The 18,791-nt window shown below is 34.4% G+C and overlaps 1 protein-coding gene across 1 annotated transcript in view; it reads right to left on the bottom strand.

Moving 5' to 3' along the window:
- Positions 1-995: 995 nt before the first annotated feature.
- LOC137393492 (zinc finger protein 850-like) overlaps positions 996-18,791 on the bottom strand; it is a 317,826-nt gene continuing 300,030 nt past the window's right edge. Inside the window, exon 5 of the mRNA XM_068080069.1 lies at positions 996-2,010. Within this exon, the coding sequence (XP_067936170.1) occupies positions 1,122-2,010 (889 nt within the window). The 3' untranslated portion in view covers positions 996-1,121. The remainder of the gene's footprint in view (positions 2,011-18,791) is intronic.

The raw sequence follows: 18,791 nt of genomic DNA, 5'->3' as shown, positions 1-18,791 counted from the left end.
TTTAATTTTTAAGCTGGTCAGCAAGATACACAATGAGGCTGGAATTCAACTACAAAATCTAATATTAGACACAACAAGAAGCCTTAACTGTTATGTGAATTATTGCTCAGCAGATATGGAAGAAATTCCATGCACTATAAAGATTAAAGCTTTGCAGCAAATATTTAACTGCTAAAGTAATTGATTCGATGTTTCCAACGTCAGTAGGTTTGGTCAGGAGCAGCCAATGTACCTATCTCAAGAATGTTGCGGTTGTTAGTCATGTTCATATCGGTTCAACCAAACTGAAAAACTGAACCAAGGCTTATCATTCAATAGAAGACATGCGTGCAATTTATTTTTGACCACAAAGCTCCATATATTTTACAACAACTAGATAAGTAAATAATAACTCAATATATGTACCACAGATGCAAATACACATCAAAAAGGACAATCCCTATACAAGTTTTACACAACCAAATAGGAGTATATTAGTGTATCCGAGTACATTTGAACATGTACAGTTGTGTGTCCTATGATGAAATGGCTTCTATCAAGTATGAGTCTTCATATGACTTGTTAAATTAGAGCATTGGTCAAACCGTCTACTGCAAATCTTACACTGGAATGGCTTCTCTCCAGTATGAGTCTTCATGTGTCTTGTTAAATTACGCGTTGAAAAAACCGGGTATTGCAAATCTTGCACTGGAATGGCTTCTCTCGAGTATAAGTTTTTATGTGTCTCATTAAACTATGGCGTTCTGCAAATTTACTATTGCATATCTTGCACCCGAATGGTTTTTCTCCAGTGTGAGTCTTCATATGTTCCGTTAGAGAACCACGTTGAGCAAACCGACTACTGCAAATCTTACACTGAAATGGCTTCTCTCCAGTATGAGTCTTCATGTGTCTTGTTAAATTACGCGTTGAAAAAACCGGGTATTGCAAATCTTGCACTGGAATGGCTTCTCTCGAGTATAAGTTTTTATGTGTCTCATTAAACTATGGCGTTCTGCAAATTTACTATTGCATATCTTGCACCCGAATGGTTTTTCTCCAGTGTGAGTCTTCATATGTTCCGTTAGAGAACCACGTTGAGCAAACCGACTACTGCAAATCTTACACTGAAATAGCTTCCCTCAAGTGTGAATCATCATATGACTGTTTAGATTACGGCGATCAGCAAATTTACTACTGCATATATTGCAAAGGAATGGTTTTTTTCCAGTGTGCGTCCTTATATGTTTCCTTAGAGTACCACTTTGAGCAAACCGACTACTGCAAATGCTACATTGGAATGGCTTCTCTCCAGTGTGAGTCCTCATGTGTCTTATTAAATTATGGCGATGAGAAAACCGACTACTGCAAATCTTACACTGATATGGCTTCTCTCCAGTGTGAGTCCTCATATGATTCGTTAGAGTAATACATTGAGTAAACCGACTACTGCAAATCTTACACTGAAATCGCTTTTCTCCAGTATGAGTTTTCATGTGCCTTGTTAAATTACACCGTTGAGAAAACCGACTAATGCAAACCTTGCATTGAAATGGCTTCTCTCCGGTGTGAGTCTTCATGTGTCTTGTAAACCTAGAGCGTTGAGCAAACCCGCTACTGCAAATCTTACACTGAAATGGCTCCTCTCCAGTATGAATCATCATATGACTTGTTAGATTACGGCGATCAGCAAATTTACTATTGCATATTTTGCATGAGAATGGTTTTTCTCCAGTGTGCGTCCGCATATGATCCGTTAGAGTACTACATTGAGAAAACTGACTACTGCATATCTTACAATGGAATGGCTTCTGCCCAGTATGAGTCTTCATGTGTCTTGTTAGACTACGACAATGAGTAAAGCCACTACTGCATATATTGCACTGAAATGGCTTCTCTCCAGTATGAGTCTTCATGTGTCTTGTTAGACTATGACGATGAGTAAAGCCACTACTGCATATATTGCACTGGAATGGTCTTCCTCCAGTGTGTGTTCTCATGTCTGTTGCTAGATGACTGCGGCGAGCAAAGCTAGCGCTGAATATCTCACACTGAAGAGGCTTCCTTGCAGTGAGACCTTTTATCTTTGTCTTTACAGCGGTAGTGCATAACAATCTTCCAGATATATCATTTTGATCTCTTGAAAAGGAATTCTGTCCACAATTTTCACCTATAATACAAGTTTACAGTTTTTGGCACACAAGTTCAGTAGTATGGTATACACTCAAATTTTTTTACATCATAAAAATGTCATGTAAATCCGATAAGTAATATGAAAAGATTCTTTAACGGTTTTTATTGCAAATATGAATAATATATCATGTGTAACAATTCAAACACACGGTATAAGGTCAAGGACCAACCATCAGATGTAAAGCATGTATGAAGAAAGGATTTTTAGAAATTCAATTTTTTTCATCTCATTTTAAAGATGAAGTCAAATTTTTGTTTTATATCTGTGTTTACTAATGTTTCATAAAAGCTCATTGCACTCATTGGTATGTTTGCTGCAGTTTGCAGCCAATGGAAGAAGAGTTACGAGCGTCGAATAATTGTAAAATCAGATTACTGCAATGATGTTATCAAATAATACGCTACCAATCCACAAATTTATATGTTATATTATAATCTAACAAATGATACAAATAATTATTCATGAACAAGTGCCATCAACGAACCGTACTTGTATTACATGCACGAACCAAAAATGGCGTTTTTAAAACTAAAATATTTCCATCGTTGCTCGCATAGCTGCGTTCTGATTGTTGAACTGATGATGCTATCAAATAATATGCTACCAATATTCAAACTTATACCCTACAAGATGAGAATAGTCGATGATTATAAAAATTCGCGATTCGCAAACTGTCAATTCCGCGACTTATTTAATTCCGCGAAAATTTAAGGAAGAACAAGGGTGAATAACTACTACCTCAAAATTAAAAACTAGCCGCTAGGCATACATACTAAACGTAGTTTAGTTCCAAAACCTTTTTAAAATACTTACTAGGACTTTAAGTTAACCCCATTGCGAATGCATCACATTTCTTTACAAAATTATTCAAGGTTGTCACAAGATATGCAGAATGGCGTCATCGCAAAAAAAGCCGCTAGGCAGAAGTACGAAATGTAGCCAAGTTTCAAAAATTCTTCAAAATCATCGGCGGGGCTTCGATTTTTATTGCCATTGCATCAAACTTCTTTACAAAATTATTCAAGGTTTTTACAAATTATTTGGCATGACTTCGTTACTGCAAAAATCTCTCCTACAGTCTTTTGACATTGAAATCATCTCCATCAATATCTAACTAATAACGTAGTTAAGGACGATAATGATTCTGATCTGGACATTATGGTATGTATTTGATTTGCAGTGCAGATACTTTTTTCTATAATTACCTGCATTAGTTAATTTTTTTGTTTAAAAACTGATAGATTTCATTAAACACTTCAGCTATTGTTTTTGTACTTCCTTAACACTTATTAATATTTTTTTCTTTTTTGTGTTTACTGCAGATTGAGAATGAAATATAACTAATTCTGATTACGAAAACTAGAGACAAGTAGTAATATTCATCAAGGCAGGAATATTGGCAGAGAAGCAACCAGTCAGCCTAGACTCTTTCATCGCCAACAACTCCTTGATATTGCTGCGGCAAACATGATTATATTATATATTTCATTTCATGTATAGACATATAATAATTTATTACAAACTTGAGTGTACGAATAAAATAATTCCAATACAAATAAAATTTTGCAAACGATGAATGGAGTAAATATAAACAGTTTAGTCTATATGGCGGTTGTCTAGCAATAAAATTAAACTGGTACTCTTGATAAGTGAATACTAGCGTGTAATGATGCTCTCAGACAAGTTATTTTGGAAGTAGGAGCTCTATATCGCTGTTGCTGTCTTGGGTAGACGTTGAAAGCGATTCCCTCGCTACTACATGGCCGGTAGAGAAGTTATCATCAGAACTCTCCTCATGGTTTACTATTGCAAAGTATTGCCGGTTGGCCAAAAATTTGAGCTTGTAAAGTGTTTTTGGTCCCTTTTTAAAATAGATATATTCTCCTCGTTAGCAGCTGCGGTCAGTTCTATCTCAGTTTCAATACCTCTCTGAATGAATGGTGATCTTCTAAGAATGACATCTACCACCCTTGCTGTCATTGTGCCTCCGCGTATGATGAAAAATCTCTTTCACACTAAAACAAATAACGAAGCGGTAGGAATGGAAAAAAAGTGTGTTTTATCAAAAACCTAAAGTAAAATTCAACTAATTTAGCAAATGGTTTTGAAAGAAAAGTCATTACTTACGACAAATAATTGGTTCATCAAAGGCCTCCAAATCTATGAATACTCGTGAAAACCTCTGAACGCAGCAAAAAAATTATAGCTTAGCACGATCGACCTGTAATTGTAAGCTAAATAGAAACCGAAACACCCAATGTGCGCATGCGTAGGGTTAACTCTATTGCTAGGCGCAATAGAGTTAACCCTTTATAGAGAGTGAAAGTTGTCAGCCGCGAATAAATTAATCCACAAATATGCATGAAATGGCAATTTTCGCGAAATTTATCTTCGCGAATAAATTCATCCTGTAGGGTATGTTATATAATAATAATCTGATACAAATACAAATAGTGATACTCATTCAATTAATTAATAATAATACTCAAATAATTATTCATGAACAAGTGCAATTAACGAATCGTACTTATGTTACATCCACAAACCAAAGTTAGTGTTTTCAAAACTAAAATATTTCCATCGTTGCTCGCATAGTCGCGTTCTGATTGTTGCTCTTAATGGGAGAAACATTTTCTGATTGTCCAATACCTTCCACAATGTCCTCTGAATTCAACTCTTCTTTAGCACGGCTGAACTAGACAATATTTTCGTCCAAACAATTTTTTGGTCCAGCGAAACTCTACGTGTTGCAGTTAGCGAAATACTATTCGCCTGAAACGGTTATCAATTATTTCTGTGATGCTGCTTTCAAAATTGAAAAAAAAAATTAAAAGCTTTTGAATGGGACAGCGAGAGAATTGATTACTATCGATGCAAAAGATTCATTATTAATACAACCTCGTGACCACTTTTCTACTGATCATTTAATAATATTGGTTCATAGAGACCAATGATTGTCAAAGTGACGGTCAAATGGAGGTTGCGTTCAAATAAAGGGTAGTGCTCTTATGCTCAACATTTCTCTCATAGTGGCGGTCAAATAGAGGTGATGTTCAAATAGAGGTAGTGTTCAATTAGAGGCTTTACGATAATCAGCAGTTTAATCAGAAATGTACCTACTTGGAATCAGCTGGTACAGATTGTTAATAAAGCAAACCTAACAGGTTTGTAGGCATGTACTAAGTGAATTCTAATATAAAGACTAGAAAAAGTTTCTAAAGTGAGTTTAAATGTATGAAAAAATCAAGCTCATAAAGCGCTTTATCCAAATTTAGTTTGACTGCGGTCTTGAAAAGCTAACTTGAAAGAAAGTGCTACCATGTGACAAACTGACACTTTTACATTTCTATGAATACCAATAGTTAACATTCAACTTAAGTCATGATCTAGTCGTCTATGCTCTGGTCATGTGTTTAGGAAGACCATGAGCCAAACGTGTCCAACAGAGAAACTCAGCTTATAAAAATCATTAGAAGCCCGTCGCTATATTTTTTTCAAAGATTTGTCAAAAAGCTTCACAAAATGCTAGTCATTCAAACAAATACAAAACAAAATGTATTATTGTTCAGCTTAATAATTAGCAAATACATTTAAAATGACCACAAGTACTGCAAATGTTGCATTGACAAATTTTAGACAAATCGCTGAGATGTTGTACTGATATCTGAGTGTGAAGACCAGCGGTGCGCATGTTAATATAGCAACCATGAAAAACAGAACTGGCAATAAAAAAGCTGAATTCCTTTGACAGCTAGTACTAAAAAGAACATCTATAAAAAATTCAGTGGCTTAATAGAGAATGACACCATAAATTATAGTCAGGTTTAGTATTTTAGTTTTACTAATAAACCAGTTTGTGAGACAATAGAGGAATGTAATTATTATATTTACTCAGCTAAAAGGCACTGAACATCTGAGCTAATCAACAGCAGTTAGTACTATTATCTAATAAATCTTTAACTAACCAGTTGGGTAGAGATTATCAGCACCACTATCAGATCCTGGTTTTGTTATCACTTCATCAACTCCTACAATAAATATGAGAGGCCATATAAAGAACATAACGAGAATTGTCTCATATATTTACTAAGTTGAAGTAAATTCCATGGAAATATAATTGCAACATAATCAATTGCCTTCATCACTGTCATTGTTGATTGATGAATCACCAGGTTCTACTTCAACCTCAGCATCTACAATAGAAAATATCCATGAATTACTAACTACAAGCAGAGTTATAGTTCAACTATATATGAGGATCAGCCTAGAAAATGTTTGCTCTAAACCGACTGGTAAAAGCATGATGATAAAATAATATGTAGTAGATGGCATGACTAAGAAAAGGCATGTGTACGGAAGATACAAAAACATAACCATAAGTGATAGCTAATCTTTATCATATATATAAACATGTACCATAAAACCTCTATTTGAATGCCATAGCGATGTATTTTCAACGCTTCCCTAATAATGGCATTTTATTGCGGGTGGCGCTAAAATAGAAAGTGATGCTGCATTTTTTGATTAACTCGTCAGCATTTTGAAAAGATAAATATAACCCTTTGATGAGCAAAGCAAATGTCGCTTATGTTTTGCAATCTTCTTTGGGTGAAGCGACATCGATGCCGTGGGCCTCACCATTTTTGCTGGACTTTTTTCATATACTTTAAAGTGTCTGACATCTTAAAACTGGAAATACTTTGTGTAAAAAGTATTAGCCAAATACAGTGACTAATTATTTCTCTGGTGCCTCTTTCAAACTTTCAAATACAAAACGGTAAAGCTTTAGTGTTAGAAAACGTCTTTGAATACACCATAACAATAGTTGCTACTTTGTTGTACGATGTTCCTGAAGAGTACTTTCATTGTTCATCAAAACACTTTAAATTTGTCAGATAACATTGCAAACCGCAGTATGAATAAATCTGAAAATAGTGTGTGAAATTTGGACCTTAGCGACTTTGACGCGGAGTGTAGTTCTGATGATTGTATCGATTGATTTTCTCAGGCTCTCAGGTACACCTTTGCTAAAGCGATTGCAACCAATATAGCAACTACAACAAAATCAATTTTTATTGATGTAACTGAGTCATCCTTAGTAACATTGCGCGAACACTTTTCAACTGATCATTTTTTATATATGGGTTTTTATTATGCTATTAGAATTTTTATGTGTTATAGTTATTTTTATTATTAGTAGTATTTATTATGCTTCTTTTAGTACTTTCTGTTAGTACATGTTATTAATTTTTTATTTACCTGGCATTTATATGCAGTTTCTTGCTTCGTTTTAGATTCACTGTACTGGTACCGTGTTATAACAATAATGGTGCAGTATGTTTGATGACAATTAAGTTTTTTTGATGATTAATGAATATCATAAGACTTTGTATGTGTATCTTAGTAATGTACATTGTATGACGATTATATTATATAGCATGTTTACCAAAGTACACAGTCCGTTTATAATATATATAATATATTATATCATATAATATGATACATCAAAACTTTCAATCGATTTTAGAAAGCATATTACAAAGCATTGAATAAAACTATTGCATATAACCTTGAAGCTCATCAATCACTGTCTGTATGATTACCATTCTCGCTCTCGTCGTTCTTTCATTGATGCAGTCTAGACTTGTGCAAATTAAAGATGCAGTTTTACAAGAGCATCCGCTTTTACATCTACTCTTTTTCGCATGAGCAACTAGTACATTGGACAAACTCCCTGAGAATAGCTCAGTGTCCATCAGGAAATCACTGCGCAGAAATGCCATCATCTTCTTTACTCCAGCCATGAATTGTGGGATCAGGTGGCATGATTAATATTTTAATCACTCGCTGTCATATTGCTGCTTAGTAATTGTCCCTCATTAAGCGCTGATGGAGAGAAGCCTCTGTTGTTGGAAGGGTTTTCTCATAAGATTTCCTTGATGAGAACAGCCTGTATCTGGCATCGGCTAAATTTGTGGAATCAGGCTCGCCATAAAGATGCAGTGTTGAGCGAGTCAGTGCGTTAAACAACTCATCATCCAAGTCTCAATATTTGCCTAGGTTAGGGAATGGCGACCTATAACTTTCATTTGATAGGAGCTTGAAATGAGTGGTCTTGTCTATTCCTGAAAATCAGCTGGTTGTGTCACAACCGGAAAAGACATGAAGCCCAAGTAGACATGAATCCATGTCACTACCCAGCGTCTCGTTGATCTTAGTGCAGTTGAGAATGCAGCACTTAGTTCTAGTGCCAGTTGAAAAGTATAAACTTCTTTTTAGCTCAGTAGACAATTGGATGCAGAGAATGGCCACATCAGTGTCAGTCAGGTGACCAAATGACCGCTGGGCCTATGTTCTCTGCATCCAAGTGAGTGGCATGTAACAGCATTCGAGTATCTGCCTCTTCATGATCAGAGACTAGGTATGGCTGAAGGGAGGGTCTAACAGAAAAGCTGTTTTTACTAAATGAAAGTCGCTCACAGCTATCAGCAATCCTGATATATAGCAAAAAACTATCTTGGAGCTTGCAATACTTAAAGTGTAATAGTAAAAAGTCTTACGAAGCTGACTCATTGCGGCTATTCGCTAAGAATTTCGGCCATTGCTTTGGTACTTTCTGCTGAGCCCCATAAAGTGTTATAACCTCAGGCTGTTTGCTAGTCACATGGTGAGATCATTCAACAATTTTGATAGAGTTCTTCACATCTCAATCCCAAATCAAATCTACTCTTCTTGTTTTGTAGGCTTTAGCCAAGCAGCCAAGCTGATACAATACTTTTTGGGATAGCCCTCCAAAAGTATTAGGAAGATTGCTTCTGGGTAAGGCATAAATGAATGCCATACAGTCTACAATCAGAGAACAGTCTTCAGGCACAGCTTCGACAAGCGAGTTTTCTTTGCAGTGGCTTTCAATTCCACGAAGAAGATGAGCTTTTACACATTTGCCAAGCCCAGCTCCATCATGTGATGAAAGGGCTAGTGGCGTAGACGACAGAAAGCAGCTAAGGATTTTTCTCATGTCTGTATGTCGCTGCATGCTGACTACAAGCTATCAACCGAAGATATTGCTATTAGCGATGGTGCTTTTCTTTTGACAGGCTTTGTTGGTTGTGTTCTTAAGAGCTGTTGCAAAAGTTTGAAGTCTGTTTTTCTTTATTGTACTGAATAAACAACCCTGCTCATCTTGGAAACGCTTTTTCAGATATTTCTGAACTTGAGCTTCGCCTATCATATCAGCTGACTGAAGACTGCTGTTGAGTTTTATTGGCTGTAAGTAGTATGTAGAGAGCAGATCTACACACGTTTGCACTTAAAGTGAGATTTTGGGTACATTTTAGCCCGAGAACCTCGGAGAATGGTGTTGTCTGATGGAAAGTTTGGGGGGGGGGTAGGTGTGTGAGTGTTGGGAGCTAAGGTTATGAAGTTTGAGAGGAATTGTGGGAAGGATGCGGTGCTGGTCGAGAGGAATTGTGGGAAGGATGACGTGAAGAGGGTGATGGTTTCGGGTTTCGATGCGATGGGTTTAGGGTTCGGGTGTCGACGAGTTGAGCGATCGATCGTCGAATGGTTGGGGTTGGGTTGGCGACCGGTGGGGTGAACGGTGTTATGTCGTTTCGGTTGAATGAACGCTGATGTTGGACGAGTTCGGGCGTGTCTATTCGTGGAATCGGTTAAGTCTCCCTTCGTTATAAAACTCTTTAAAGATGAGTAATAAGAAAGGGGAAAGTCGAATGATTTATTCATTATGAAAAATTTCGTTCAACTAGAAGGAATACAAAATATATAAAATTATGGAAACTATTCATAAGGATAATTCTAAAGTTTACAAATCTTGTGAAGAAGAAAAAGATAATACAGATGGATTAGTTGAAGATGCTGTATTATTACATAAACATTTTGATAACATCACTAAATCTACATCAAAACCGCTTCGACAAAGTTTGCTTCAATTTTTTGGACCGGTTTTAATATTACTTGCAATAACTGTAGCTTCATCTTTGATTGAATATTTTTTTATTCGGATTACAGGAGAAAAGATGAATGCTACTGTGAACTATGTAGAAGTATTTTTTCAAAATCTTATGAGTAATGAAAGTGTGATTTTTGAAAACATCTCCTCATCATTATAATTAGTTGAAATGAAAACTCCAATGTTAGTAATTATCAAAACATGGAGAAAGACGGACTACAATCAATTGATGTGAGGTTACATTCTCCTTTCACATCTATGATAACAGGACCACCAGGATCAGGAAAAACTCAACTCGTTAAACGGTTGATTGAACAATCTCAATTAATATCTACCCCTTCTCCAATCAAAATTATATATTGCTATGGAATATGGCAGGAAGCTTTTGAGGATATGAAAGGAGTGGAATTTCATGAAGGATTGAAAGATCCGAGTACTTTTCCCAAAGATGGAGAAAATAGATGGATGATCATTGATGATCTAATGGAGGAATTATCATCAAATATCAAGATGGCTAACAATTTGTATACTCGAGAAAGTCACCATCTAAATATTAGTATTTTTACTATTACACAAAACTTATTCTTTGGTAAACTTAGAACAATTTCGTTGAATAGTCACTATTTTTTTATAGGAAAAAACCCCAGGGATTCTACATCAATCACATTTTTAGGAAAACAAGTTTTTCCTGGACAAGTTAAATATTTTCAGGAATCCTACCGAGATGCAACATCTTCACCATATTCATTCATGAGACTGGACCTCCGACAAGAAACCGATGATACAATGAGAATTATGGGAAATTTCCCTCCTGTTGACTCTACGCCTATGATTATTTATAAGCCTAATTAAGCAATCGATTTTGATTGGTATTCCATAATTAAATAAAACAAGTATATATTCCAAGTTCTCTTTAAATATTCACCATACTACTTCTGTATCTTCCTCTGAGTGATTACTATAACATCACTAAAATTATCACATAGATATGGCTGAAACAAAAAGAATTCAACGAAATTTACTAACTTTATTAACTCTAGTTGGTGATTCTATTTCTTCTCAACATTCAATTATTAAAAATGCTAAAACGGATTTAATTTTAGCAATTATTGATTGTGTGAAATTACTCATTAAAAGAAAAGAACGACTAACTGATGCTCAGTATAAAGCTTTGAGTCGACAAAGTACGAATATCGCTCGACTGATTAGTCCTAAAACATCGAATTTGGAAAAGAAACAACTTTTGCAAAAAGGAGGGTTTTTATCGGCTTTACTAGGTCCGATCGCGGGTGCTATACTTCCAGGATTAGTTGAACCATTGCTCGGAGGATTGTTTAAACCACGAAAAAGAAGATAATTAAGTTATCATGGATAATTCTCCACTTTCTAAGAGAATGAAAAAAAACAGAGTAATTCTGCAAATACTGAACAGTCTTACAGATGAACTTGCAAGTTCTGCTTTACCTCATATGAAAGAAGAAGTAATTAGAACATTACTTGAAATTGTTAAAAATATTATATATGGGAATGTACCTTTAACGAAAAATCAATACCATTCTCTGAGTCAACATAAAAAGGAGTTGATGAATATTATCGATGAAAACAAACCGCTTAAATATAAACGAAAGTTTTTGCAAAACGGAAGAGGATTATTGAAACGGATTATAAAGCCATCCCTCAACTTGTATTAATCATTCAGCAGGAAGATGAGCTTTCCTAAGTACACAAAAAAATTTTTTTTGGTTTTTGAAGACGAGTACAAAAGGAACCAATTTAAAAGTCAACAGGATTCAAAAATTATCAATGATGGCTATAGTTCGTCACTTCGTTTTAATCCATTAGAAAATCCAAGAGTAAGTAAGGTTAAGGAGACCAGAGATAGGATGCGTCAAATTAATAACGATAACACTATTTCAGACTATAACAAAGTTAATTTGTATGCAGCTGAACTTCAAAATTTTTTAGATGAAATGAATTCAATTCGGAGTTATCCAATTCAACAGTCTCCGACTATTCGAAAACCGATTTCAATGATGTCACAAACACCTTCAGCTCCACAAAATTCAAAAGAAACTCTAAAGAAAGATACACCTGAATTACCCGAAGATAATTCGTCTCAAGACTCTACAGTTTTAAAAGATTCACCAAAAAAAGAAGACACATTATTACAACCGAAGTTAAACGAAGAAGAACCATCGTCAAATTCTTCTAGATCTTATTCCATTTCTTTAATAGTTGAAGACTTCGGTTCGAAACAAGATCAAACTAAAGCGAAAAAACTTCTGGAAAAATTGGAAAAGTCTGGAAATTATGATTCTTTAACCGGGAAAATAACAGGATCTACAGGAGAGATTAAACCTGAGAACTTACGAAATCTTCTTGAAAGAAAGATTCGTGTTAAAGATAGTTCAATTGTATCTTCTCCCTTTCTCCAAGTTCATTTGAGAAACAATATAACCTATTTGAAAAAATTATCAAGGAGTCGAACTCGAATTTATCAAATAAATCAAAAACCAATTCGAATAGATCGTCTTCACGAAAACCTTATGTAGGAACAAGAGGAAAATGGACGACTTACTAAATGAATTCTATTATACCCCAGATCTACCATCTTCATTAGGTGGAGCACGAAAACTGATTGAAGCACTTCGGAGAAAAGAAAGCGAACAAGAAGTTAGAGATTGGTTAAGTGGTGAAGATGCTTATACGTTACACAAACAAATAAAAACGAAATTTAGAAGAAGACCTACAATTGTTGCAGGAGTTGGTGAACAATTACAGGCTGATTTAATGGATGTTAGATCTCATCGAGCTGAAAATGATGGAATTACATTTTTACTTACAATGATTGATGTTTTTTCAAGAAAAGCATGGGTAGAGCCTCTTGTTAACAAATCAGGTATATTGGTAGCAAAAGCCTTAAAAAAAGTATTGGATGGAACTAATTATAGAGTTTTTCAAACAGACAAAGGAAAAGAGTTTAATAATCGAGATGTCAAAAAAGTTTTGAAAGAAAATAAAGTAAAATGGTTTACATCTGAGAATGAGACAATTAAAGCTTCCATCATAGAACGATTCAACAAAACATTACGGATGAAGATGTATAGATTCATGACATATTCGGATGAACGTAGATATATTGATGTTTTACCACAAATGGTAAAAGCATATAACAATACTATTCACACAACATTAGGAATAAAACCGAATGATGTAAATTATGAAAATCAAGAAAGAATCTGGAATAGGATTTATGAAAATGGAGAATATAGTTCTGACAGTACTCCCAAATTCAATATTGATGATTACGTTCGTATTAGTAAAGCTAGAACAGCTTTCGAAAGAGGTTTCACAATAAATTGGACGGTTGAAGTTTTTCAAATTACAGAAGTACTTGATTTTGAAAGACCGATTATTTATAAATTACGTGATTTGGCAAACGAACCGGTTGATGGAACTTTTTATGAAGATGAACTACAGAAAGTAAAAAAACCCGCATTTTTTCGAATCGAGAAAATTCTCAAATCTCGGAAACAAGGAAGAACAAAGGAAATACTCGTTAAATGGATGGGATATCCTGATTCATTCAATAGCTGGGTCAATGAAAGAGATTTTGTTAAATAAAAGAGGATGATAAGGAATTGAACTTCATTGAAAGAATTGAAAATGTCGGAGTTCGTAACTCTTCCTTCTGATGCTAGTTTTAGTGACTTTCCTAAAAATACTAATTCAAACTTTACAGTTAGACTAGCCAGATATGTAGATTTTACAGAAGGACAATGGGAAGTTGCTCTAAAAGATATATCATTTTTAAATAATTGGCCAAATGTAGTAGAAGGGATAATAAGCATCACAAAAGCGGAACTTAATGGGAGATTTCGTCGTTTCGACATAAAAATTGGAAATGGAAGATACGAAGATATAGATGAAGTAATTCAACGAGCTCATGATGTTCTAAAATCCTTCAATTTCCATCCAACTATAGAATTCGAATACAACAAAATATCCAACAAATCTATGTTGTATGTAAGAGATTCGAGTGTTCAGGTTTCGTTTTCACAAGATTTCGCAAATATCTTAGGATTAGATCCGAAGATAACTTATAATGTGGGAAAACACGGAAACATCACATCTCCGGATATCAACTATGGATTTACATCATTATACGTATATTCATCAATTGTAAGTAACAGACTCGTTGGAGATGCAAATGTACGATTGTTACGAGTTGTCCCAGTAAGTGGAAATAAGTTCTCTCGAGTTTATACAGAATTCAGTCAAGCGCATTACGTTGAAGTAGATAAAATTTCTACTGATGTGATAGAGACCCTTATAACAAGTGATGATGGAGAAAAAGTACCATTTGATGGAGGGAAGGTTATACTAACGGTTCATTTCAGAAAGAAACAATGAATTCCATATTAATTCCATATACTCCAGAAAACTCAAAAAACTTTTACATTCAATATTACACGTCTAATCAAACAGGAAATGGCGGATTGACACCATATAAAGGAAAAAGAGTGATGGGAAATGGACGACTATCAGGAATATTTAAAAAATTAGCAAAAGCTGTTGCGCCTCTAGCAAAAAAAACGGCTATCTCATTAGGGAAAAAAGGGTTAGATGCTGCATCCAATTATCTTAATAGCATGGTAGAGAGACCAAAAGAAGAAGAAGAAGAAACAGATGAAGTAGTAATTCCAAGAGTTAGAAAACCTGGGAAAAGAAAATTAAATAACCGTAGCAAACCTGCAAAACGACGGAGAAAAGCCACTCCAAATATTTTTTAAAATTTGAAATGTTTTATATATTATTATCTCAATATTTTTAGTTCATTTCATTGACATACATCAATAGTGAAAGATGAGTTCTGGAGAGATTGGTTCAACAGGTTTAAAAATAACGGGTTCTCCTTTTACGATAAACGAAAGTTTGGGTATATTTGATGTTCCGGGCACACATAGTTCGGTGGAGCACGGATATTATAGTGAATTAGGTCCGTCACGACTCAGTGAATATGGACCAATTGAAATTGAAATACTTGGAGATGTAGATCACTATATCGATTTAAGTAATTCATATTTGCAAATCGAAGGAAAAGTAGTCAAGGACGATGGTTCCAATTTAGACAATACTGTTGGTAACGTAAATGTTGTACCAGGGGATGCGTTTTTTCATTCGCTAATCAAAACAGCAACATTCAAAATTAATGGATCCGTTGTTGAACATTCAAATGATTATCCTATGAGATCGTTCATAGAAACCCTTCTCAATAATAGCAGAGAAGCAAAACAATACCAATTAAAAGCAGAAGGATGGTTTCAAGATGATAATCTTGCAAAAGATGGTGCGGATTTCGATAATACTGCGTCTACAGCAAGAAAGAATCTTATTAGAGGATTAAACACATTTGAGTTTTTTGGACGACTCCATCTTAGCATTTTTCAACAGGAAAGATATCTCATTCCAGGATTGAATTGTAAATTAGAACTAGACCGAAGTAAACCAAGTTATTGTCTGATGGCAACAGGAGCTGCTCCTGGAGGAGGGGGAAAAGTAAAGTTGACGAAATGTGTACTTCATCTTCGAAAATTAAAAATCAACCAAACAATTCAGCTTTTACATAACGAAAAACTACTTAATGGTGTTAATGCAAAGTATCCTCTTTCTCGGGTATACACCAGATCTTATAATGTGAATACTGGATTAACCCATACTCAAATTAAAATTGCTGATAACACACTTAGACCAAATTTAATACTTGTTTCACTTTCATCACACGATGGAGAAAACGGATCATACAATCGTAATCCTTTCAAACTTGGTCATTACGATGTGAGTCATGTAGAACTACAAATTGATGGACTACCTTTTGGAAAACGATATACTCCAAATTTTGAAATAGAATGTATACTCGACCATATGTACAACTTCTAAATGCAATGGGAAAAGATCTTTCTTCTGAAGGAAGTGGAATTGGACTGACTGAATATGAAACTGGACTTGCAATATACGCTTTCGATTTGACAGGAGATCTCTCATCCGAAGGTTTTCATTTAATGAGACATGTTTCACTAACAATCGATATCAGTTTTCGAACTGCAACACCAGAAAATGTCTATCTTAATACATATATACAAAAAGATGGAATGATGGAAATCGCTTCTGACTTTAGCGTTCGACTCAGTGGTGGAAGCATATTCTAAGGATGAATACAGCAAATATTTTCGATGTTCTTTCCCAAGATCACATGACTAATAATCATTTTTTTGCTGTCTGTGCAAGAAATGAATTTAAAGAACAATTTTTATCGAATGAAGGAATATATATTTTTAACACACACTATTCTTATCAACCAGGAGAACACTGGATAGGAGTTATTCGAACAAAATCCGAAATTAATTATTTCGATTCAACAGGACGAGATCCTTCAACATATCCAGATGTCGCTCAAATCTTAAAACTTTCTGGAATAAATTTAATTAAATGGAATGATGTTCTACTCCAAGGATTTCTTTCAACAACATGTGGAGATTACTGTCTTCTCTTTGCAATATTTTGGAGCAGAGGATTTTCAATAGAAAATTTTCTAACAGTTATGCTAAAAATTTCTGAAACAGATACACGAGATCATGTAGTTCGAAAAACTATACTAGATAGATATGATTGGAATGGAAAAATTAGTAAAAGTCTTAATAACGAAGAAAATGAAGGTGTTGACAATGTACATATTCAAGGAACTTCCCAAATTGTTAAATTACTAGAAGAACTGACATAAATTTTTTCTATATTTTACAATTGAATATACATATATACTTTATATCGAAATAAACTTGGTGACAAATACAACCGAATATTATTTACTTTTTTGATATAAGTTTTATATATTGATATACTCACGCTGAGTTGGAGCTATCCTCAAAATAATCCACATATTAATCCATGTATGCCCCTTTACTAGTTCATCATCTTCATTTATTTACTGGTCGAGAGACTGTTATGGAATGGTTAAGCCAAACCAAACAGGAGAATTCCATAGGTAAACCTAGGAAAACAATCAGGTCAAATGCCAAGGCGCTTGTCCACACAACAGCCTGAACACAGCGACACTCAACGAACTTAATCGCGAGTAGCCGGCTAACAGAATTCTAGCTGAAGCATACAAGCCTTATGGTATCAACGCTCGATCAACCCAAATTCTCAAGTCTGTATATAAGTAGGCATCAAGAGATGGTTAAGGAGGCAGAATATTCCATCAGTTCATGCAACGCTTATATAATGAATTGAAGAATGATGGGTGTGTCCAAAGGAATTAATGAGGTGAAAATAGTAAACAGATTTTCGCGAAAGTTGACTATATAATATATATGATGTGAAATTTCGCGAAATCCAATTTCGCGAAATTCAATTTCGCGAAATTCAATTTCGCGAAAGTTGACTATATAATATATATGATGTGAAATTTCGCAAAATCCAATTTCGCGAAAGTTGACTATATAACATATATGATGTAAAATTTCGCTAAATCCATTTTCACGAAATTCACTTTCGCGAAATTCAATTTCGCGAAAGTTGACTATATAATATATATAATGTGAAATTTCGCGAAAGTTGACTATATAATATATATAATGTGAAATTTCGCGAAATCCAATTTCGCGAAATTCACTTTCGCGAAATTCAATTTCGCGAAAGTTGACTATATAATATATATAATGTGAAATTTCGCGAAATCCAATTTCGCGAAAGTTGACTATATAATATATATAATGTGAAATTTCGCGAAATCCAATTTCGCGAAATTGAATTTCGCGAAATTTAATTTCGCGAAAGTTGACTATATAATATATATAATGTGAAATTTCGCGAAATCCAATTTCGCGAAATTCACTTTAGCGAAATTCAATTTCGCGAAAGTTGACTATATAATATATATGTGTAATTTCGCGAAATTCATTTTCGCGAAATTGTAAGCATAGAGGAATGTTTTGTAATCTATTTATAAATTTTCATTAAACTCACTCAAGCGTTTTACAGACGTTCAACTATATAAAGCAATCGAGAACAAATCATTATTATCATAACACTCTTCATAAGCTAACAGAATTCTGAGAAGGGTAAAATGTCAGAATGGAAATGTACAGATAGTTGTCTTCAAATTTGGGCTACACCATGGGAATATTGTACACACGGACTACTTTCCTGTACATGTGGATATGTATATGATGGATAAGCACAATGTGTACATTGGTAAGTAAATTTTGAAATTTTAAATTCTAAAGTTTTGTATGAATATATAAATATTCATTTTATATACATCATCTTTTCTCAATTTTCAATGAATTTTCAAAAAAAATTAAACAGGTATCAAGAAGATGGTAAGGAAACTGATGAAAAAAACAACTCGAAAGAAACAAACTCTCAAAATAGTGAAACGGAGTTGCAATTGGATTTACCATTGGATTATCCTATAGATGGATTACCTTCCTGTAAATGTGGACAAGACGTATACGATGGCTTAGCTCAATGTATATTTTGGTAAGTAGATTTTGAGAATTTTAAATCCAAAGATATATAGTTATCCATTTATTTCATCCTTTCTCAATCCTCAATGTTTTATATATTTAAACAGTAATGATGCAAAAC

The sequence above is a fragment of the Watersipora subatra genome, chromosome 4 (genome assembly GCF_963576615.1).
Source record: "Watersipora subatra chromosome 4, tzWatSuba1.1, whole genome shotgun sequence".
Taxonomy (NCBI): Eukaryota; Metazoa; Bryozoa; class Gymnolaemata; order Cheilostomatida; family Watersiporidae; genus Watersipora; species Watersipora subatra.
The sequence above is the reverse complement of the archived record's forward strand: the minus strand, read 5'-3'. Positions and strand labels throughout refer to the sequence as shown.